Here is a 23,994-nt window from a genome sequence, read left to right as displayed (position 1 = left end):
TCCAGCACGTATAATTTTCTATTTTTTAGATAATGGCCGTTCTGGTAGGTGTGAGATGATATCTCATCGTGGTTTTAATTTGCATTTCCCTAATAGCCAGTGAAGTTGAACATTTTTTCATGTTTTTAAGCCATTTGGGTTTCCTCTTCAGAAAAGTGTCTGTCCATGTCTTTTGCCCATTTTTTTAATTGGGTTGTTGTCTTTCTGTTGTTGAGTTGTAGGATCACTTTATATATTCAGAATATGAAAACCTTATCTGATATGTGGTTTCCAAATATTGTCTCTCATTGTATAGGCTGCCTTTTTATTTTTCTGACAGAGTCCTTTGATGTACAAAAGTGTTTGATTTTGAGGAGATCCCGTTTGTCTATTTGTTCTTTGGTTGCTTGCACTTCGGGTGTAAGGTCTAGGAAACCACCTCCTATCACAAGATCTTTAAGAAATTGCCCTACGTTTTCTTCTAAGTGTCTTAAGGTCTTGGAACTAATGTTTAGGTCTTTGATTGATTTTGAGTTAATTTTTCTATAAGGTGTGATATAGGAGTCCTCTTTCATTCTTTTGGAAATGGATATCCAGTTCTACAAACACCATTTATTGAAGAGACTGCTCTGTCCCAGTTCTTTGGCTTGACTGCCTTATCAGAGGTTAATTGTCTATAGATGCGAGAGTCTATTTCTGAACCCTCAGTTCAGTTGCATTGTTTGGTATATCTTTCCTTATGCCAGTACCATGCTGTTTTGAGCACTGTAGCTCTGTAATATGCTTCAAAGTCAGTTAGCGTGAGACCTCCCACTTTGTTCCTTCTTCTCAAGATATTTTTGGCTGTTCAGGGCACCTTGCCCTTCCAAATGAATTTGGTTATCGGTTTTTCTATTTTTGCAAAGTAAGTTGTTGGATTTTTAATTGGTATTGCATTGAATCTATAAATCAGTTTAGGTAGAATTGACATCTTAATTTTATTTAGTTTTCCAATCCATGAACATGGTATGTTCTTCCATTTTTTAAGGTCCTGTTAAACTTTTAGGAGTTTCTTGTAGTTTTCTTTCTATAGGTCTTTTGTTAAGTTTACTCCTAAATACTTGTTTCTTTTGGTTGCTATTGTAAATGGATTTTTTTTTCTTGATTTCTTCCTCTTGTGGCACATTACTTGTCTATAAGAATACTACAGATTTTGATGTGTTGATCTTGTAGCCTGCCACTTTGCTCTATTCATTGATTAGCTCTAGTAGCTTTGCTGTAGATTTTTCTGGATTTTCTACATATAGAATCATGTCATCTGCAAACAGTGAAAGTTTTACTTCTTTCTTTCTCTCCAATTTGGATGTCTTTTATTTCTTTTTTTTGCCTAATTGCTCTAGCTAGAACTTCCAGCACAATGTTGAATAACAGTGGTGAGAGTGGACATCCCTATCTTGTTCCTGATCTTAGAGGGAAAGCTTTCAGTCTCTCCCCATTGAGTGTGATGTTAGCTGTGGGTTTTTCATATTTTGCCTTTATCATATTGAGAAAATTCCCCTCTATTGCTATCCTTTGAAGTGTTTTCATCTAGAAAGGATGTTGAATTTTGTTGAATGACTTTTCTGCATCGATCGATATGATCATGTGGTTCTTCTGCTTTGATTAATTATGTGGTGTATTACATTAATTAATTTTTTTGTGTTGAACCAGCCTTGCATACCTGTAATAAGCCATACCTGGTTGTGGTGGCTAATTCTTTTAATGTGCTGCTGGATTTGATTTGTGAATATTTTGTTGAAGATTTTTACATCTCTATTCATTATAGAGATTGGTCCATAATTTCATAATTTTCCTTTCTTTTTTTTTTGTATGTGTAGTATCTTTGTCTGATTTTGGTGTTAGGGTGATGGCTTCATAGAAAGAGTTGGGTAACTTTTCCTCCTCTTCAATTTTTTTGAAGAGTTTGAACAGGATTGGTATTAATTCTTTCTTGAATGCTTGGTAGAATTCACAGGTGAAGCCATCTGGTCCTGGGCTTTTCTGTTTTGGAGATTTTTTATGACTGACTCAGTCTCTTTACTTGTGATTGGTTTGTTCAGGTCATCTATTTCTTCTCAAGTCAGTGTTGGTTGTTTATGCTTTTCTAGGAAGTTGTCCATTTCGTCTAAGTTGTCTAGTTTATTAGCATATAGTCACTCATAGTATCTTCTCATTATCTCCTTTATTTCTGCAGGTTCAGTAGTTATGTTTCCTTTCCCATTTCTGATTGCATTTATTTGCATCCTCTCTCTCTCTCTCTCTCTCTCTCTCTCCCTCCCTCTCTCTCTCTCTCTCTCTCTCTCTCTCTCAATCTCGTTAGCCTAGCTAGGGTTCCATAAATTTTGTTGATTTTCTCAATGAACCAACTTCTGGTTTTGTTGATTCTTTCTGTTGTTTTCCTGTTCTCAATTTTGTTTCTGCTATAATCTTTGTTATTTCTTTTCTTCTGTTTGCTTTGGGGTTAATTTGCTGTTGTTTCTCTAGTTCCTCCAGGTGGACAGTTAATTCCTTAATTTTTGCTCTTACTCTTTTAATGTAGGCATTTAGGGTGATAAATTTCCCTCTCAGCACTGCCTTTGCTGCATCCTGTAAGTTTTGATATGTTGTGTTTTCATTGTCATTTGCCTCAAGGTATTTATTAATTTCTCTTGTAATTTCTTCCTTTACCCACTGGTTTTCTAAGAGTGTGTTGTTTAATCTCCATATATTTGTGAGTTTTACAGTCTTCTGCCTGTTGTTTATTTTCAACTTCATTCCATTATGATCCAAGAAAGTGTTTCTTATATCAATATTTTAAAATTTGTTGAGACTTGCTTTGTTACCCAACATGTGTACTATCCTAAAGAATGTTCCATGAGCACTTGAGAAAAATGTGTATCCTGTTGTTGTGGGGTGTAGTGTTCTATAAATGTCTGTCAAGTCTAGTTTATTTATCATACAATTCAACATCTCCGTTTCCTTAATGATTCTCTGTCTAGATGTTCTATCCAATGATGAGAGCAGTGTATTGAAATCTCCAACTATTATTGCAGAGTTACCTACTTCTCCTTTCAGTGTTCTCAGTGTTTGCCTCATGAATTTTGGGGCACTCTGGGCTTGATGCATAAATATTTACGATTGTTATCTTTTCTTAATGAATTGACCCTTTTGTTAATATATAGTGTCCTTTGTCTTTTTTAGTTGTTTTATTTTTGAAGTCTAATTTGTCTGATATTAATATAGCTACTCCTGCATTTTTCTGGTCACTGCTCGCCTGAAATATGTTTCACTTTCAACCTATTTTTGTCCTTGGGTCTAGTGTTATTTTCCTGTAGACAGCATATACCTGGGTCCTGTTTTTTAATCCATTCTGCGAGTCCCCAGTAAAAAGACATTGGGGAGTTTAATCCATTAACATTTAGTGTTATTAATGGAAAGGTGGTACTTTCTTCTACCTTTGTGTCTTCTGGATTTTATATGTTATGTCTTATTTTTTCCCTCTCTCTCCTTTTACCCTTCCTGATAATCCTCATTTCTACACTCTTCTCCAAACTTCTCTCTCCTGTCTTTTCCTATCAGCCTGTAGCATTCCCTTTAGTGTTTCTTCTAGGCTCCGGTCTCTTATTCATAAACTCTCTTGGTGCTGTTCGCCTGAAAATATTTTAATCTCTTCCTCATTTTTGAAGGACAGTTTTGCCAGATATAGAATTCTTGGTTGACAGTTCTCTTTTAGTATCTTAAATATATCCTACCACTGTCTTCTCACCTCCATGGTTTCTGCAGAGAAATGTGTACATAGTCTTATCGAGTTTCCCTTGTATGTGATGGATTGCTTTCCTCTTGCTGCTTTCAGAATTCGCTCTTTGTCTTTGACATTGGACAATCTGATCAGTAAATGTGTTGGATTAGGTCTATTGGGATTTCTTCTGTTTGGGGTGCACTGTTCTTCTTGAATCTGAAATTTTCTGTCTTTCATAAGAGTTGGGAAATTTTCAGTGATTATTTCTTCTATTATGCTTTCTGCCCCTTTTCCTCTCTTTTCTCCCTCTGGGACACCCATAACACATTTACTTATGTACTTCATGTTGTCACTCAGGTGCCTAAGGCCCTACTCATATTTTTGCATTATTTTCACCATCCTTTCTTTTGTGTGTATGAATTCAAGTCTCTGGGCTTCCAATTCACTGATCTTCCTTCTGCCTGTTCAAATCTACTGTTGTATCCCTCCACTGTCTTTTTCATCTCCTCCATTACGCACTTCATTCCCATAAGTTCTGCCATTTGTTTTTTCAAGTTTATGACTTCTTCTTTATTGTCATCCAGTTTCTTCCTTATATCCTTCATCTCTTTTGAAATATCTTCCCTCAGTTCATTGACTTCATTTTTGAATTGATTTAGGAGATTTTTTTGAACATCTTTAATTAGTTCTTCCTTCAGTTCATTGAATTGACTTAGCATTAGTGGCCTCAACTCCTGTATCTCGATTGAGCTATCAGTTTGTTCCTTTGGCTGGTTCATATTTTTGTGTTTTCCAGTATGGCTCATTATCTTGAGCTGTCTAGGCATCTGACTTTCTTGATTAGTTTATTCTGGAGCTCATTTTCACTCTTTTACCTAGGTTTTCTTGTTGGTTGACTTTGTCTGCTAAAGTTTCATGTTTAGTTCAGCTTATTCTAGGCCTCTAACTTAGGTTCTATTTAGTTGATTGGAGTTTTTCACCTCTTGTTTTTCTGTTTCTTGCTCTGCCTCTGTGTAGCCTTTTTGTGTGAGGGTGTCCTCAGATATGGTCAACTCCAGTCAGGTGTCCCCAGTCCAGAGAGGCCCAAGTCTCAGGAGGAGGGTATGGAGTTTCCTTGAGAATGAGACCCTCCTGTGAGGCCTCTAGACTCAGTGTTTTTCCTATGCTGTCCAGCAGGTGGCGCTTGCCAAGCTGGAGCTTCCCCACCAGTGTGAGGAGGTGTGGAGCCTTTAGTTCTCCTGGTGACCCTGATCCTGTTGGTGGCATAGCTGACTGAAGCTGGTTTCTGAATGCCAGCCCCTGGGGTCTGAGTTCCCCAAAAGAGGGCTGCCACTGGAGCTGGGCCACTCCCCTACTTCTTGGGGGAAGTTATGGTCTTCAGCGAATTTTCTCTGCCACTAAGCTTATTGCTTTGTCTCTCACAGCTGTCTTAGCACTGCTCTTGCCTGGGCCCAAAATGCAAGTCTTTGAGGCTTTCTGTAATGGGCTTCTTAGAATAGTTATTTTTTAAAAAAAGAGGAAAAGATAAAGGAAAAAAAAAAAAAAAAGAAAAAGAAGGTCCCAGTATAGACTATTTAAAGAAAAACCCTTTAATTCAGTCCTTGCAGTTCTGATGGGCTATTGAAATGCAAAAAGACAAGGAGTTGGAGGTGATTGAGGAACAATCAAGAAACCAGAAAAACCGGGTTTTCAGAGACCTGCCCTGGCCCTCTGGGTTTTCATACGTGCCTGTTTCTTTTTGAGCCCAGCCCTTCTCCATATTATGTTCGCCCCAACTCCAAAAGTCTCTGTTTTTATTTTTGTTTCTTTTGCTGTTTTTGCTAGCTGTATCTCCTCTCCTCTGGGCTGACTGCTCCCAGATTCTCCGGTGTCTGGTCTCAGTTTATCTGTGCTTGGAGTTTTTGTTCAGCAGTTTGAGTTTGTTAATCAGTTCTGTAACTGCAGTTCTCCCTCCTGGTTCCCAGCACCGATGGCCCCTACTCCCTCAGGATTCTGCCTGGTAGAGAGGGGCACGGAACCCCTTGCCATGAGAACTTACGGATTTCGCTGATCTCAGCTGCTCCACATGCTCCTGAGTATTGTATAACATGTTTCCAAACTCAAATTCCTCTGCGGTGTCCACTCCACACAGTTCCTGGCTATCTACCAGCTGCCCCAGAGGAGTAACTAAAACCCATACCTCACCACTCTGCCATCTTGTCCCCCCCCAACTCATTTATTTTACTTAATATTGAATGTAGCAATTGATTTATTTTTCAAGCATCATTGAATAAAATAATGAAAATTGAGATATGATTCCAGCCAGATATGCAGAATATACTATGCTTTTCTTAGAGCTGTTTACTGAAACTTTTACAAGAAACATTACTTTAAGATTAATAATATTGATGTTTTTTCTTGGTTAGAGAGCAAGTGCTATAAGAATATGAAAATCAGTGTTTAAAATAGGCATTTTTCAATCCAAGATTGTACCTAAGAAGGGCATTGAGCTGTTAAACAATTTAATTTGTGTGCTTTAAATACCTGTCTGATTCATGTAATTGTGAATTATTTCAGAATTCACTGTTAGCAACTGTCTTATTTATTGTTTATGGCTTTCAATATGAGTCAAACATTCTATATTTCTCCTTTGTCCTCTTAAATATATAAGTACATTTATTTCCTGAATGACCCTATTTGGAATATCATGAGCCAAATCCCCAGGAAAACAACAACCTCATCCCCATTTTGACTGGTCTTTGGTCAGCTTATTGAATAAATTGTCTGATGTAGAAGAATGTAAACCTGTCATTGCAGGGTTAGCCCAAATTTGAATTTCTTCCATGATATTCCCCAATTCAGAGTTACCCTGGCACCTTTTAGGAGGACTCAGGGTGACACCTAGAAACAATTCCCACCACTGTAAAACAAATTTAAGTAATCCTAAAGGAATTTATTGATTTTTATAATGGTTATGTCTCTGAAGAACTCATGACATTTCATTACCATCATATAATGAATACTGACAGTGAAGTAACTTTACTGTATGTTTTGGCTTCCTAGGCCAGTCAAAGAAAATAACATGAAATGGGTCAGGTTAAATAATAGTAATTTATTCTCTCATGGTTGTGAGGCCAGGAAAATGTCGAAGCAAAGGCATCATAAAGGCAATATTTTCTTCTTGAAGATTGGATGCCAATGATCCTTAATTCCTCTGTCACATGGCAAGGCACATGGTGGCATCTGTTGGTCTTTCCTTTGTCTTCCAGGTTTCATTGATTGCAGCTTATTGCTTTTGTGGTTTTCTGTATCTGTATCTGAATTTCATTTTCTTATAATGGATTCCAGTAATAGGATTAATAAGCATCCCAATTGAGCTGGAGCGCACCTTAACTGAAGTAGCTTCATTGAAAGTTCCTACTTACAGTGGGTTTGCACCCATGAAAATGGATTGAATTTAGGAACATGTTTTTTCTGGGTGCATACACCTTCAAACTACCATGCTATCTAAAATGTTTTCTAAGAAAGCATCCTATAAATATGGTCATTGGATTTCTCAGAATTTTTTCTACCAGACCAGATGCAACTAATAACATTGGTCCAATTGAGCCTCTCTTATTTTACAGAAGTGCTCCATTAAAAATATAGCAGTCTCCTCTCATCTCTAATCATGGTACCTTGCTACTAGGGGGAAACACATCTTTTCCGATTTATTGTGATTCTGATTCTGGATCTCTAACTTGCATAGGTTAAGAGATTTGAAAAATATAAAAAATAAATAATCAGCAACAATAATATAAAATAATTATAATAATAAGTATATTCTAATAATAAATAATCAGTAAATCAAAAGTCTGTAGTTTGAAGAATACAAGCCAAAAGGTCATCTAAATTAATCTAATACATGCAAACAGAAGCAGTAAAGGTAACCAGTAGCCTTAGAGACAAACCATGGCCAGGTGCCAATACATATTTACTTTTAAATAGAAAATAGGAAAAAGTACTATGTAATTATGTGGCTCTGGGAATCATCAATTGATCATTGGTAAGGGATACACAAGAAGAAATGAATCCAGAGAATTGTGAGTAACAAGTTTCTAGAAGTCAAGATGCTTCACTCTTAATACACAAGTATTTTCAGTGCTGTTTTATCCTCAGTACAGGTATTTTTCTCATCTTTGCTTTTGTATCCCTTCTTTTCCAACTCAGATTCACTAGTTGTCATTAATCTTCTATACCATTACATGGCACTCATCATTACAAACTGCTCTTTGCCTAATTGTCTTCTAACAAAACTATTCATGTACATTAAAAAATGCAGATCATTTTTCTGTACATCCTTCCTGGGTAGAGATAGCATTTTGCCAAATTGAAGTTCATCACTAAAAACAAAGAAAATATTGCTGCTGATTGTAACTTGAGACAATTCTCATGCTGATTGATGTAGAAGTGAGAGCACAAATTGCAGGCAGGAGGTCCGTGAACAAAGGCTATTGGGAAAATAACAGCATATTCATTCAACAATATTTACTGGGCACTTACCATATGCTAAAATTGCTGTAGCAATTTCTTTTGTGTGTGTTTGTGAATTAGACATATGGAGGCAATGTGTGTAGGTGTGAGTGTGTGTAGACCTGTGCATGTACACCCAGGTATTGAAGGTAGTCCTCTTAATTTCCACTGGTCAAATGTGCCTCTCTGAGAAACACATTTCAGCACATACCTACCTGAATGAAGTTAGGGAGCAAGCCATGCACATATCAAATAGTCTTTGTCTTGAAGATCAAGCGCCAATGTCCTGAAGAGGGAATTTTCTTTGTAGGTTCAAGGAAATGTAAGGAGACAAGTGTGGCTGGAGCAGAGTGAGCAAGGAAGTAATGAAATAAAGGGAATTTTAGTAGCCTCATAAGCCATGTTAAAATCTTTGGATTTTATGCTGTCTGGAAGGAAGCCATTAAGGATTTTGAGCAGAGGAGAGATATTTTGGAAAATAAGATACAGACTCAAAATTTAGAGTAAAACCTCTTAAAACTATTTGGAGGAAGCAATAACAAAAACAGAAGTTGGAACCCTACTACGTCTCTGTTCCTTGGGTGACCTTTGTGGTAAAATGTTATGACACTGAAAAAGACTTTATAGTGGCCACTTAAAATTGAGCTAAAGTTCAGCAAACTTGGGGAGATATTTGTAAAAGATGCTAATTATGTACTTTTGAAATCAAAGGTACAGGAGAGTAAATCTAGAGGAATCTACCAGTTTGTTAAGACGACTTCTTCTCTCGCCATCAGCTGTAGAATAGAATTCCGGCTATAAGAAGTACTGATTTCCTCTTTGGTGTCATGATATAATTTGCATTGAAAAATGATCATTCTGGGTACTCTGTGTGGAATATTATAGTGGGTCTAGGGAAGAAACAGAGAGACAGTTTAGAAGCTATCAGAGTTACCCAGAGAATAGAAAATAGTGTCTTGAACAAGGGAAGTAAGAATAGTAGAGAAGGTAAGCAGTGGATAGTTCCAGGTGGAGACATTAAGATTTGCTCATACACTTAGTGTGTGGTGGAGTGGAGAGACACAAAGAGCAGAATGAAGAATGAATCCAACTTACTTAGAGTCAAGTAAAAATGCAAGTTGTAATTGGGTTACCTGTTGAGAAAAAGACACCTTTGTGTTAACTGTTTTCAACTACACAGAGAGGATAACCCTGACATTTTTTCTGAGTAAGTGCATCCACCATAGGAAATCAGGTTGGAAAGCTCAAGCTGGAGGAAGGAATTAGAAAATGGTGAGATAGTGAAGGGGGAGGCAGTAGAAGGAGGGGCAAAAGCTTATTCACCTGTTTCTCCCTTACCCAAAATAATAAAACAAAAAACAAAAATCTTGAGAACAACAAAGACACACACCAATACCTGATATTGACCTACCATCCCATTCCAGAAACCCCTTCCTTGTCTTTTTTCCAAAAGACATCCACAGGTCCTATGATGGACATTGTGACAACTTGTGTTCAAAAGTGTCCTTGATACTCATTTTGACTACATGGCATCTATATATAAGAAAAAGGATGAGGGCCTAGAAGGGATCAATCTTTTATTACTTAAAGAAAAAAGAATGGACTTTGTAATGTGCCAAAGATTCTGTTCCTAATTAAAGATATGCCTGTTTACAGAAAAACCTAGTTGGGCCTCTATAATACCATTTTAATTATAATACCAAGCCTTTCTTTACTCAACTCAGTTTGTTTAATACCATCTAGGGATAAGGTAAATGCATGCTTTTTTTTAATAAAGATTATGGCAACATATTAAAATAAAAATGAATGCAATTGCATTATCTTATCATTCAATGGATTTTTCAAACGTTCTAGCAAAGAAATGTGGTATAAAACCTAAATGTCCATTTCTCTCTAAACTTATTCAAGAGTACATATATTAAGGAAAACAAAATAAGTTTCTTCACAGTCTTACAATTTTAAAAATGTTAATTTACCTGTTCTCAGCTCTTACATCAGAAGCAATACAACTCTCTCCAGTAAAAACAACATCACAACTTGAGGGCCAATATTTGAGTGGATATAAAATGTAAAGATAAAATATTCTTAATGTACAATAAGAACTGAAATGTGGATAGAAGTAATCTGTATTTGGAATGTAAATGACTTTCTGTGAAGTCTTCAGAATTTCTGCCATTATTCTTGGCTTCTTCACCAAAGTTAGAATTTTACTTAAACACGTTCCTTTAAATGTGTTTAAATATTTAATGGTGAATAGGGAAAGGTGTGCCAGATGGCTTTAGCACTACTCTAACACTCATCGAAGTCCCCATATCTCTCTCCTGGAAACTGCAGAATCTTCTTAACTGGTCACCCTGCTTTCAGCCTATCTCCTTTTTCCTACACAACAGCCAGAAAGATTTTTTTTAACGCTAAACAGACATATAACTTCCCTGCTTGAAATTATCCCCAGCGACTTTTGGCTAAACGTTGAAGACTGAACAAAAGTGTTCGTGTTATATCTTTTCCTTCTTGAAACTCCATTATAAATATGTAAAGAGGAGAGAAAGTATGTAAGACAATTTGGGGCATGTAGAGCAGATGACTGAATGATAAATGAGTTAGGGTTTAGATTTCTCTGCTTTGCTAAGTGAATAAGGTGTGGTGCCAAGATGACCAATGCCAGAGAGTTTCAGACATTGGAGACCCTGGGCGACTCTGAAGTTAGAGCTGCAGGATGGGGCTGTTAATTAAAGGATTAGCTTGGAGCCTGTTTTGGGAAGAGCTAGGCTGCTAGGTCCCCAACTCCAGCCTTCACAGCCAGGCAACAACGTCTTTGGCAAAAAAAACAGGAAGTTTAATTTCTGAAGTAGTTGAGCCGTAATTATCTGGATGATAAAGTAAGGCCCAAGACCATGGCTATGAAGCAAGCCAGTTCAGATTGGAACAGGAGGATTGTAGGCAGTGGAAAAGGATGTCAAAAGTTGAAAAAGAAACCAATAGATTACTGATGCATTTTTCCATTTTTGGAGGAATTCTAATTTTTTTATAGAATTATGCAATAATGAATTATAGCAAAAAATGGAGCAAAAACAATTAATTAAAAACAAATAGTTAAAGAAGCATGTGTAAGCATATAAACTGCTTTCGCCAATGAAAAATTTTATAGTCGTATTATATAAACATTTAATATTGATTTAAATAAAAAATAAAATAGTGAGAGGATAAGGAGAAATTGTTAATGTGTGTGTGCATGGGGGAAGGGGTACCAAAAATTAAATCCTAATATTCTATAGTAGAAAGTCAATAGATTATACTTGAACTTTAAAAAATTAAAAATAGTGGTATAAGCATGTTATTTAGAATTATGGAAGTAAATACAGCTGAAATAGCTAAAGCAAATGGAAGAGAGTAGAGTACTACTGTTTTTCACTGTAATCCTTGTAGTGGTGTTTAACTTTTAAAATGATGTGCATTTTCTCCAGGGTAAACATAAAAATCTCATTTAAAACAGAGTAATCCCCTGATTTTACAATGGATTATAAAATCCATCCCCTTATACGAAAGTTTGCATCTCTTTGCCTCTCTCTGTGACTTCTTATCTTCCATTCACCTACATCTCAGCTGCAATATACCCTTACCATCTCTGTTTCCCAATTTGGGAATATGCCAAGCTCATTCTTCCTTGATAGGCTCTACCCCCAAATCTCTGCATGGCTGATACCTTGTTTGCAATCTGAGCTCAATTCAAATATCAACCTTCTTACAGTTACCCTTCTGACCCATCACTCTTAAGTCATTACCCTTTTTTTAGTTTCTTCAGAGCACTAATATAATATGACCTTGCCCTTCATTGAAGGAGACCATATAAGGTATCTACGCTTTTGTCATTCCAAATACAGTTATTTCAGTATAGAACCTAATTTTGTGAAAACTGGAACAGAAAATTACAGGAAGCATAATCTTTATATTTCCCTGGTTCACCACTCTAAATCAGAGCATTTATGGAATATCCTCAACTACACTATAGGTGAAAGAACAAAATGGGTAAAGTAAACCAAAAAAATTCTTCATGCAGACAGTCTAGTTGAGATATATGTTAAAATGACATCCAAGTTCTAGGAAGCCATAAAAATCCAGCTTAGGAACTGCAGACTATCTTCAAAACAGGAGGAACTAGAACATTAAAGCCAACTAAACCCAAAGCAAGCAGAAGGAAAGAAATAACAAAGGTCAGAGTGGGTATGAATGAAGTAGAAAATTTAAAAAGAAAACAACAATAGAAAGAATCAATGAAACTAAAAGTATTCTTTCAAAAAATCAGTAAAATTGACAAACTTTAAATAAGACTGATAAAGAAAAAAAGGGAGAGAAGCAAGCAACTAAAACAAAACGGGGACCATGACTACATATTCTGAAAAAATAAAAAGGATTATATGAATACACTAAAACAATTGTGTCCCCCAAAATTAGATAACCTAGATGAAGTGGATAAATACCTAAAAACACACAAACTACCTCAAGAAAAAAAAACAGAAGATATCAACAGACCAATAACATGTAAAGGAGTTTATTAAGTAGTTAAAAACCTCCCAACAGCAACAACAAAACAGGATAAGATGGCTTCACTTGTGAATTTTATACTTTATGATCAAGTTGGATTTATCCCAAATATGAAAAGGTAGTTTAGCATAAGAAAATCAATCAAGGTCATATACCACATTATCAGAATGAAGCACAAGAAACCGCATGATCATCTCAATTGATGCAGGAAAGACATTTGACAAAATCTAATACCCTATCGTGATAAAAACTCTCAGAAAACCAGGAATGGAAGGAACTTTCCTCAACATGATGAGGTGCATATATGAAAAACCTACCTCTAACATCCTTCTTAATTGTGCAAAATTGGAAAGGAAGAAGTCAAAGTTTCCCTATTTGCAGATGATATGATCCTGTATATAGAAAATCCTGAATAATCCGCAATGAAGCTCCTAAAGCTAATGAAAGAATTCAGGAAATTGATGGGTACAGATCAACGTGCAAAAATCAGTAATGTTTGCATACGCTGATAATGAACAATCTGAAGAAGAAATCAAGAAAAATACTCTGTTTTCAATGACAACTAGTATCTAGTAATTTATTTAACCAAGCATATAAAAGGACTTACACATGGAAAACTGCAAAACATTGATAAAAGGATCAAAGATATAAATAAGAAGAAAGATACTCCGTGTTCTTGGATTGGAAGACTAAATATTGATAAGATGTCAGTTCTACCCAAACTGATTTACAGATTCATTACAACCTCATTGAAAATTCCAACAGCCTTCTTTGCAGAAATAGAAAAACCAATAATCAAATTTATATGGAGGGGTAAGGGGCCCCAAATAGCTAAAGCCATCTTGAAAAAGAAGAAGTTAGAGGACTTTTACTTCCTGATTTTAAATTTATTGCAAAGCTACAGTAATCAAAACAGCATGACACTGGCATAAGAGCAGACCTATAGACAAATGGAGTCAAATGGAAAATTCAGAAAGAAACCCTCACAACTATGTGATTTTTGACAAAAGTGCCAAGTCCACTCAATGTGGGAAAGAAGAGTCGCTTCAACAAATGGTGCTGGGAAAACTGGATATCCATATGTGAAAAATGAAGGTATATCCCTGTCTCACAACATGCTAAAATTTGTTGAAAATTTGCAAAAGATGAAATAGAAGAACAAAACTTACAAAACTTGTAGAAGAAAGGATAAGGAAAAATCTTCAGGACCTTGTGTTGGCAATGGTTTCTTAGACTTCACACCAAAAATTTCAAGAATGAGAGAACTATAAGATAAATAGGACTTCATCAAAATTAAAAACCTTTGAGTATCAAATGACTTCATCAGAAAACCAAAAAGACAACCTACAAAATGGGAAAAAATGTTTGGAAACCATATATCCAATAAGGGTTTAATATCCAGAATATATAAAAAATTCCTATAACTCAAGAACAAAAAACAAACAAAAAACAAGCTAATTTAAGAAATGAGCGAAAACTTTAATTGATAATTCTCCAAAGCGGATATACCTATGGCCAATAATCTTACGAAAAAAATGCTCAACATTTGTAGACATTATGGAAATGCAAGTCAAAACCACAACGAGGTACCATTTCATACCCCCGAGAATGGCTACTGTTAAACACACACAAACACACACACACAGAAAATAACGAGATGTTGAGAAATAGGAATCTTATCCATTGTTGGTGGGAATATAACATATCCCGGCCACTGTGGAAAATATTTTGGCAGTTCATCAGGAAGTTTAGAATAGAATTATCATATGACCCAGCAATCCCACTTCTAGCTATATAACAAAAGAATTGAAAGTAGGGTCTCAAACATGTATTTATACACTGATATTCATAGCCGAATTATTCACAATTGTCAAAAGATAGGAGTAACTCAAGTGTCCATCAACAGATAAATTGATAAACATAACATGGTGTATAGATTCAATGGAATATTATTCAGTTGTCATAAGATACAATATAGTGAACCTTGAAGACATCATATTAAGTGAAATAAGCCAGGCACAAAGGGACAAATATTGTATTATTTACTGATTTGAAACAGAATAAGCAAATTCATAGAGTCATAAACTGGAATATAGGTTACCAGAGGCCATGTTGGGGTAGGGAATTGAGAGTTGATGCTTAATTTATGCAGAGCTTGGTTTGGATTGATGGAAAAATTTTGATAATGGATAGTGATGTTGGTAACACAACATTATGAATGTAATTAACACCGTTGAATTGTATATTTGAGTGTGGTTAAAAGGGAATATTTTTGGTTGTAACTATGTTATTGGAATAAAAATTTTAAAAAAAGCCAGAACAACACAAATAGTGAATCCTAATGTAAACTATGGAGTATAGTTAATAATATAATTATATTACATATAATATAATAATATAGTTTCATCCATTGTAACAAAGATACCACACTATTGCAATGTGTTACTAATATAGAAAACTCTGTGTAAGGGGAAGTAGATGGGAACTGTGTACTTTCTGTATGATTTTTCTGTAAGCTTACAGCAGCTCTATTTTGTTTATTAGGGATTTGACCATTGTATTTGTTATCTTGCTGCATAAAAAATTATCCCAAAACTTAGTATCTTGGAAGAGCAAGCATCTATTATCTGATTGTTTCTATGGGTCAGGAATTCAGGAGTAGCTTGTTTTGGTGGTTCTGTCTCAGGGTCTCTCATAAAGATGCACTCAAGATGTTGGCAAGGTCTGCAGGCATCCAAAGGCTTTGCTGAGTCTTGACAATATACCTCTAAGCTCACTCTTGTAGCTGTTGGCAAGAGGCCACAGGGCTTCCTGGGTGTCCTCACAGCATGGCAGCTTGACTGATCTAAAGAGAGAGCAAAGTGGAAGTTACAATGTCTTTTATCATTTAACCAACAGAAATTACAATCCTTTCTGTTCAATAATAGCAGACACAAAATATAGCTCACTTTCAAGTGGAGGACAATTAAGCTCTACCTCTACAAAGGTGGAGAATCTATGTATTTGTAGACATTTAAAACATCATCACAACTACTAACCGACTCTTTTATCATTAACTTATTTATTGCTTTGTCTAGTACCGCACTAGTCTCTAGTGTGTACCTATCACAAAGTAGCAGTCACAAGGACAAAGGCATTATCCAGTTCTCTTTGGAATTCAACTAACCTTTGTGAACCATCTACTACATGCTGCTGTGCTGGATTTTCACATTTGATGTCTGATTTAATCTACCCAACCACTTTGCCAGCAGGATATTATATTTATTTAATTTAAGGACAATGAATTTTATACATGTTAGTAACTTTTTCAAGAACATGCTTTTAGTTAGAGAGTTATTCCAAACTAAATAATATACAGTTTTCATTTGCTTTGGTTTATTCACACCAATGGCTTTGATCTGATTTTATTACAAACAGGGTTTATTTGACCCAAAATGTATTTTACAATTTTTAAAAATGAATCTATCATATTTACAAATTGGAAGATTTCATATGAAATCAAGAAATCCACATTGGTGTTTCCTTGAAAAAAATGAAGCATTTCTGTATCAAAATAATCAATTGAAATTGAGGCTGCCACAGTCCCTACAAACAAGTCTTACTTGTTAATATTATGTTTCTGATTCTTGTGGGCATTTGAATTTGTCATCCCTGCTGGTTGAAGATGTCATGGTAAACAGTTGAATAAGAAATTAAGTGCTAAAATTTGTCAATGTAAAATTTTCAAAAAGTTAATAACTTGGCTCTCATACAAACACTTAGTGGACATGTGTCAAAGAAATATGAAGCTCATTAATGAGGGAACCGGTTCAAAGGACTGCAGAAGGGACTCCATTTAAAGTCAGTGAAAGAAACTGTGTTGACATAAGATTGCAAAATTAGAAATAAAATTAGTTAATGCCATACTGGACACCAAAAATGCAACCTTTGAGGTTTTCTTTTCTACCAGAAAAAAGATCTCTATTGGACAAAATTATTTAGAATTTATTAATATAAAAATCAATATTTAAATTCATAGAGACTGAAAACTAATCAATATTAAATTGTAAGTCAAACAAAGGTATATTCCCCAGGAGAATTAACTAAACTTTGGATGGGCTTATTGAACAATTGTCCAGTATGACTTTGAGACAGCATCCCTTTGCCTTATTTCCAAGTTTAGATAATTTTCTTAGCAAGATTTTGACTTTTATTCTCAGTAATTTTGTGGCATAGATCACTCTCTTAAATAATATTAGGAAGGCACATGTTGCATTTTAATGAGTTAAAAATGTTTAAATTTTACATCACCAATTCTGATAATTAGCTTATACAATAATGTGAAATCTGATGTATCATTTTTTATTCAATTATGGTTTGGCATAATATTCATCATCTTTTATTTATACTTTTCCATAGAATTATTACAATGGAAAATCATTCATTTCTACTGGGTACAACTTTATTAGTTGTTAGATCTAATAAATATTGGGCTTTGAAAACACTGTTAATAGTTACTTATTTATATATCACTTTATGAATTTCAAAATACTTTCAATATTACTTCATTATTGTTTTAACTTTTGTCAGTATTGATCCAGAAACTTATTTTGCAGTTCAGAAGTTGAGTGGTAAAAACTTTGAGATGTTGTAGATATGAACAGGGAAAAGTAACCTTTGGAATTAATTGCTTTTGGCAATCAAAAATTATTTGTGATATTGATGAAATATAATTAAAAACAAACTCTTCTCCCAACCAATGAAACATCTCTACAAAGGAAGAAAAGAAAGAAAAACAAATTTATTATTGAGTAAGCATTAAACCAGAATGTGATACATCCCAGGTAATCTGCTAAAGAGATTGCAGAGAAAGAAATCTCACCTATTTATGTAATCAAGCAGAGATAACCCATTATATATATGTTCTCAAGTTAATGTTCTTGAGTCTTCATGATAGTGTTCTCTATTTCTTAAATAGCACCATTTCTATGTTTCTAGTCCTCAAGTCAGAGGATTTGACAACACTTTTTGTCACATATAGTTAATCTTAAATCCCCCTGGTAATTGGTAGCTACCTGCATTTGCTAATCGCCTTTATCCAAAGAAATAATAAAACTTCTCCTATCTCTTTGCAGGTAGGTAGATACAATCTGGAGCCAGATACCTAAGTTAATCTCCTGTGGAGATGGTGAAATAAGGGGGCTATCTTCCTTGATGCTTACATTTCACAGAGATGGCTCCCAGGTCTGTGAGAAAGATGTTCCTGGGTTAAAAAACTGACAGGAGTCTTATTTCGCTTTTTTTTTTTTAAAGATTCACAGACATTTAAAAAGGGCAGAAAAAGAATTTACAATTACAAGTTTTCTAAAGAATGCTCTAAGAAAAGGGTGGCGAAGTGTGTGTCTCTTTCCATTTTTGCATCAGAGAAAATTCTTTTTTTCCCGCTTTTTCAATTTGTGCTTATCTTTACAGTGACCATAATAAGAGTTGTTTCAAAGGAATAGTGGTGGCCAAATCCAGGTGATTTATGTTTTCGAATCATAGTTTCTAGAATGTAATAACAGCGAGATTTAAAATTTTTTTCTAAGTTAATAATGAGGGTCTTACTAAAAATTTGGAGATTTTTTAGTAAGGTTATAAAATTATTGTCACTTTCAGTAATTTCCTATAAACTATATTTCAGCAAAATAAGTATGAGCCATGAAGGCTTTGTCTAGAAAAAAATGAGCTCTCAAATACAACTGTCTCCTGAAATGTTCAAATCATTTTGGCCAAAGTTTTTCTTCCCTTCTTCCCTCTCTCCCTTCCTCCCGCCCTGCCAGCCTCCTCCCTTCCTCCCTTCCTCCCTTCACTTGACCTCTTTGACTAATTGCTTCAACTCTCCAATCTTAGCACAAATTGCATAAAAAGCAGACAAACTTCAAATGTAATAAAAGGAAACAAAACAATTCCCCGGTGATCACTAAGTGTTTGGCTAATTATTAGGTTATTTAGTTAGATGTTACTACTTCAATCTTGGATGGTTGTTAGCAATACCTATTGTTTCATTCACAGAGAAATTTTCTGAAATGATAAAAGAATAGAAAGAAGGTGTGAATGCTGTCAAACAGCTCTATTGTGTGAAATTACAGTTGCATAGACTAAACCAACTGCATGCCCAGCATGGAGGATGGGTCACTGAATGGTCCTCTCTGGCATAAACTATATCTGAGCCCAAGGTGTCTGAAATTGCATTTGAAACAGTAGGCGCTGAGCTCCAGCTGATATAATAATGCAAAAAGACTCAAAACAAAGCATACTTTTCCAAATTTCTGGAGACTGAGAAATACTTCAGACTTTCAAAAATCCTGCTTTCTGAACTGGTTGGAAATAAAGCTTCATGTAGTTTGAAGAATGTTTAAATGTTATGGTTCCATAAAGACTGTATATGTCAGGAATGAAACTGTAATCGATGGTCTAAAAATCTGTATCCAGTGAATTGCAATATTCACTTTCTGCTCCTTGAAGGACATGATAGAAACTCATACAAAGTTGCTTTCTTTGCCATGTTTTGGCAGTATGCCATCACCAGTGATAATGCTGACACATGGATCCATGTTGTTCTTTCTGCTGAGAGAATATCACTCACTGAAGCAGCATGTCACTAAGGAAGAATTTTGAGCCATAGAGAAGGAAGAATTTTTAGGCTCAGATTGCAGAAGAAAACTCTGCTTAGTTAATGAATTAGAGAGCCATAGAGAGCTAGAGCAAGGAAATATCAAAGTACAGTTTTCAAAGTTAAAAAATTGACTGCCGTAAGAATATAGAATGACATGGGTCAAAATTTGTTTAAAGCATTGCCAAGCAAATCAGAAAGGCTATAAAGCTGCTCTGAGAGCATTAGTGGAATTAGATATTTATAGGCATCTTAAGGAAAAACAATGTTTGAGTAAAATTTATAGGTTAAATATAAAACTGGTTAATGTCTCTCAGGGCAATAAAACTATAACCTTAAGGATTTATCCTTTCTATCAGGTAAATATTTACAATTCAGCATGTGCTATCCTAGTGTGTAGGTCTGATCAAATAGAAAATAGCTAAGTCAAACACAGATGCATTCTTAAAGCTGTGTTGTCCAAGAGCAGTCACCAGCTACCCACATAATTCAAAGTTTAAAAGAATTAAAATTAAATCCATTAAAAAATTCAGTTTCACAGTCATACTAGCCACTTTCAAGTGCTCAAGAGGCACATCTGGCTAATGGCTACTTTATTAGACAGCACAGATAAAGAATATCTCCATTATCGCAAAACGTTCTATTGAACAGCACTCTTCTAGAGAATTAATTAATCCTTGAGCAGACCTGGTTTACAGTGTCTGACTATGACATTGAAAGAGCATGCCACCCTTTTGCCGTATTTCCAAGTTGTAGGTAGTTTTTTTTTTTTTTTTTTTTTTTTAAATCAAAGCAGTCTCAAAGATCTCCTTTTCACCTTCTCCCTCTCCCTACTCCCTTTTTTTAATAGAAGAGGATCTGAGAATAAAGGTATGGTCTAAGTTCACAATAGCCATCTACTCCTCCTAAACTTAAAGTTCAGTTGTGCCGTTGAGCCACTTATGCCCACTGGACTGGATGAATTATTTTAGACAAATGAAAAAGTAGGGGGAAAAGATTGTCGCAGCCCATGAGGACTTTGCCAGTTGTGAGACCAAAGAAGACACGGGACATTTTGTGATACATGAACCTTTATTCAGGGCTTGCTTGCAGGGGGGCGGTATATAGATCGTAAGGGCTCTCTCTTGCTGTGTGAGTGCAGCATTCAGCAGGCAGGCAAACTGCTCAATTAAAGAGGCTGTTGAGCCAGTTATAAGGGTTTGAGACAAAGACATTCCTAAGGGTATAAGCATGGGAACAGGGTCTTGTGACACGGGGTGGGGGGGGGGTGGTGATTGATTATGTTGTGCAGGAAGGAGAGGAGAATTATAGGTTGTGGGTTTTGTAGATAGTCACAAGAGTGATAACATTTTAGGGAATTTAGGAAGGAAGTAAACTATAGATTCACACTTGATGCTAGGGTGGAGGGTGGGGTCTGGCTTCTATAGGTACAGAGCCCAGTGGAACTTTCCAGGTTTATTGGTTTACAAAGATGATAAGTTAAACATTAGCTGCCCAGGTCACGCAGACTGCTGTATGCCAAGCTCCGGAGGCCTGTTTTGCTCAGGCCAGGGGCTCCTACAAAGATTTTCGTGTAAATAATTGTATCTTAAGATTTAGAAACTTGGTCCATTTATCTGGGTAATTCTTAGTTCTTAAATAGCAAGAGGAAAGGTACCAGGATACTCATTATTTTACAGCATAATTACATCCTTTTTTTTTTTCTGGCATAAGAAGAGATTTTAAGTTTTCATCATTGAAAATACCTATAATTTAGAAATGAAATGTCCTCTGTGATGGTTTGTGCAGACTTATTTTCTCTTGGTTTATGAAACTGGATTTGCCCCTGTGATTCAATTTGTATTTGCATTTTTATTTTCAGATGTGCAACAAATGGCGATTGACTGGCTCACCAGAAATCTCTATTTTGTGGACCATGTCAGTGACCGGATCTTTGTTTGTAATTACAACGGGTCTGTATGTGTCACCCTGATTGATCTGGAGCTTCATAATCCCAAGGCAATAGCAGTAGATCCAATAGCAGGGTAAGAAATTTATGTTAGTGTTTGTTCTGAAAATTTTTTTCATTAAAAAAAAATTTAAAAGATGAGAGTCTAGCAAGAGTGGCGGAAAATAAGGATGCAGACTCAAAAACATTTTAAAATGTTGATTATAAAATAACTGTATTGCAGTTAGGAAAAAATGACTATAGCATGCAGAAACTGGGTGATACCAATTCCATATTACATCAATATTTTAGGGCTAACCTAAGATACCACAACCTACCACCCTCCCAAGAATTGCTCTGTGGTCACCAGGGAACAAACTCAGTATGATTTTATATTTGAGAGAAGAGATTGTATGATACTTTGCAGCAGACTTTGTAGTTCACAAACTTGAAAAATGCTACTATCAGCATGAATATTTGATCAGCATGTTATGTAGTTTATCCATTTAGTATATTATTGGTTAGTTGAGACATTAGCTTTTGTTTTCTCTAACTATTGATATGCAGACATTATATTATTACAGAGATAGGGAATTCCTCATCAGAATCCATCTACTTTTTTTTTAACTCTCCAATTTTGCAAGCCATTGGATTAAAAAGAGACCTTATCGTTATCTGACTTTTTTTAATCTTTTCTAATATTTCACAATTTGTCAAAATTTAGTCATAGAATGTTCACATTTCCATCATTATGTTCATATGATTGGAAAATCAAGTCCCACGAATTCAATTCTCTGGTCAGTAATGGGCAAGGATACTCTAAAATTAGATCACTTTAATCAGAGGAGCTATTATTTTTAAGCTATAAATTATAGCATGGATTTGAACACTGAAATGTTACCCTTTGTTATTGTTTTAGTTGTCCCAGATAGTTCAGGCTGGAATGTCTGATGGAGCACATCCTCAGCTGCCATAAGCCACCATTCAATAATTGGGAAAATATTTACCAAAGAAACAGCTGTCATCCATATGTGGACTTTTGTCACTCTTTACTTAAAGTCTGATTGAATATTAAGATGCATCATCACAATGGTTCTGATTTTGACAAGAACAGCTTGCACGTAAGAACTTTGCTAGGAAGGCTGTGTAATATAATTCTTGAATGTAGCTCTATTTGTATTTGCAGCAGATGGTTACTTGACTCAATCTGACTGCAGTGATGTTTCAAAAGACATTAGTAAAAGAAGTTGTATTTAAACTGATTTGTTTGGGTTGTTGGATAAGGGTAGCAAGAATGAACTGGAAATTTACAAATGTGCTAACAGCATCCTTTTTGGCATTCCATTTAGAAATATATTTGCTTGCATGTTCTTCCTTGGATATGCTAACTGAATTTCAAATTAGCATTAAGATGGGCTTGTCTGTCAACAGTGATACAAGGTGAAGCTATTGTATTTCTCCCCTCTTTCAACCACTCCTCCTCTTCTCCATTCTTAAAAACAGAGGTCCAGAGACCTTTTCCAATAAAACTGCCAATCAATAAAACTGCACAGCAACATATTTTATGTTCTCAGGCTTCCTATTTCTCCCTGCTGTTATACAAAAGAACCATATTTTGTCATTGTTGTCAAAGGAATTAGGAGTAGAAACCGACCCCCCCCCCCCCCCCACACACACACACTGTTTGTGCTTATTCTTTGCTGGATTCCTTTCAGCCTAGTAACTGCATGTAATTTTGTCATGCATCCTTTATCATAGTAGGTGCTTTGGAATTCTTTGAGTTTGCTCTGACTCTCTAGCACAGTGTTTGAATCATGAATCATAGAAATCAGAGAAGGAAAATCTCTGTTCTTTTATATATATAGGCTTGTTTGCCATAAAACACTTTCAAGTATGTTCTACTGTTGTCTTACTATCAGAAATTTGGCTGGGATTAAAGTGATACTGTTCAGGCCCAGACTGAGTTCACGAAGCATACGAGATAGTGCTGCCTTGAGACCAAAAATCACGCCAAGCACTGAAGTAGACATAGATTTATTAGGACTTAGGAACAGGAGAGAGTCTCCAGCGGTGGTGGTCTGGAGGTGTAGCGCCTTGCAGCAGGGCAGCAGTGCAAAGGGCACTATGTGTATGATTTATAACAAAGGCAGTCCATATAGTATAAGGACATCAGGCCTCTACTATAAACATCAAAGGGTCTTAAGACCTGATGTTTTAAGATTAATGTTTAAGACTAAGACACAATCAGTGTCATCCTGCTCCCATCCCTTTACTTCCGTGATTGCATTCTTTTCCCTCCGGGGAGGTTGTTTTCTTACTTGACTTTTGTCCTGGTCATGCAGACTGCTACGTGCTTGGGGTTTCATTCCCGTCTAAGAGGGGGCCCAGGTCCTGGGCCGCCACAGATGCCGTCTAGGAAAGAAACAGTGGAATTTCCCTTTAACTTCTACTTTGGGGCCCACTTTAGAATAACCTGTATATTTGAGGCTAGAACAACTTTGCATAACCTGGTAAAGGTGAAATGTATACCCAGTGAAATTTCTCCTACATTTTTCCAATTGTACTGTTATAACTTCATTTCAGCAAACATAAGAATAAATTAAAAGTCTGACTTAGCTCTTAGAGCTTACTCTTAATGAGGATAGAAATGTAAGGAGATCTGCCTTCCTTCTCCAAAGGCTGCAT

General features: G+C 35.7%; 1 protein-coding gene across 5 annotated transcripts in view; it reads left to right on the top strand.

The window, feature by feature from the left end:
* The window catches only part of LRP1B (LDL receptor related protein 1B), a 1,893,223-nt gene that overhangs the window by 878,145 nt on the left and 991,084 nt on the right, over positions 1-23,994 (top strand). For all 5 annotated transcript variants that reach the window (XM_037849262.1, XM_037849261.1, XM_037849260.1 and 2 more), the window contains one exon: positions 21,244-21,406. In XM_037849262.1, the coding sequence (XP_037705190.1) occupies positions 21,244-21,406 (163 nt within the window). The remainder of the gene's footprint in view (positions 1-21,243; positions 21,407-23,994) is intronic.

This window comes from Choloepus didactylus, chromosome 9 (genome assembly GCF_015220235.1).
Source record: "Choloepus didactylus isolate mChoDid1 chromosome 9, mChoDid1.pri, whole genome shotgun sequence".
Taxonomy (NCBI): Eukaryota; Metazoa; Chordata; class Mammalia; order Pilosa; family Megalonychidae; genus Choloepus; species Choloepus didactylus.
Note: the sequence above shows the minus strand (reverse complement) of the source record. Positions and strands in the feature narration are given on the sequence as shown.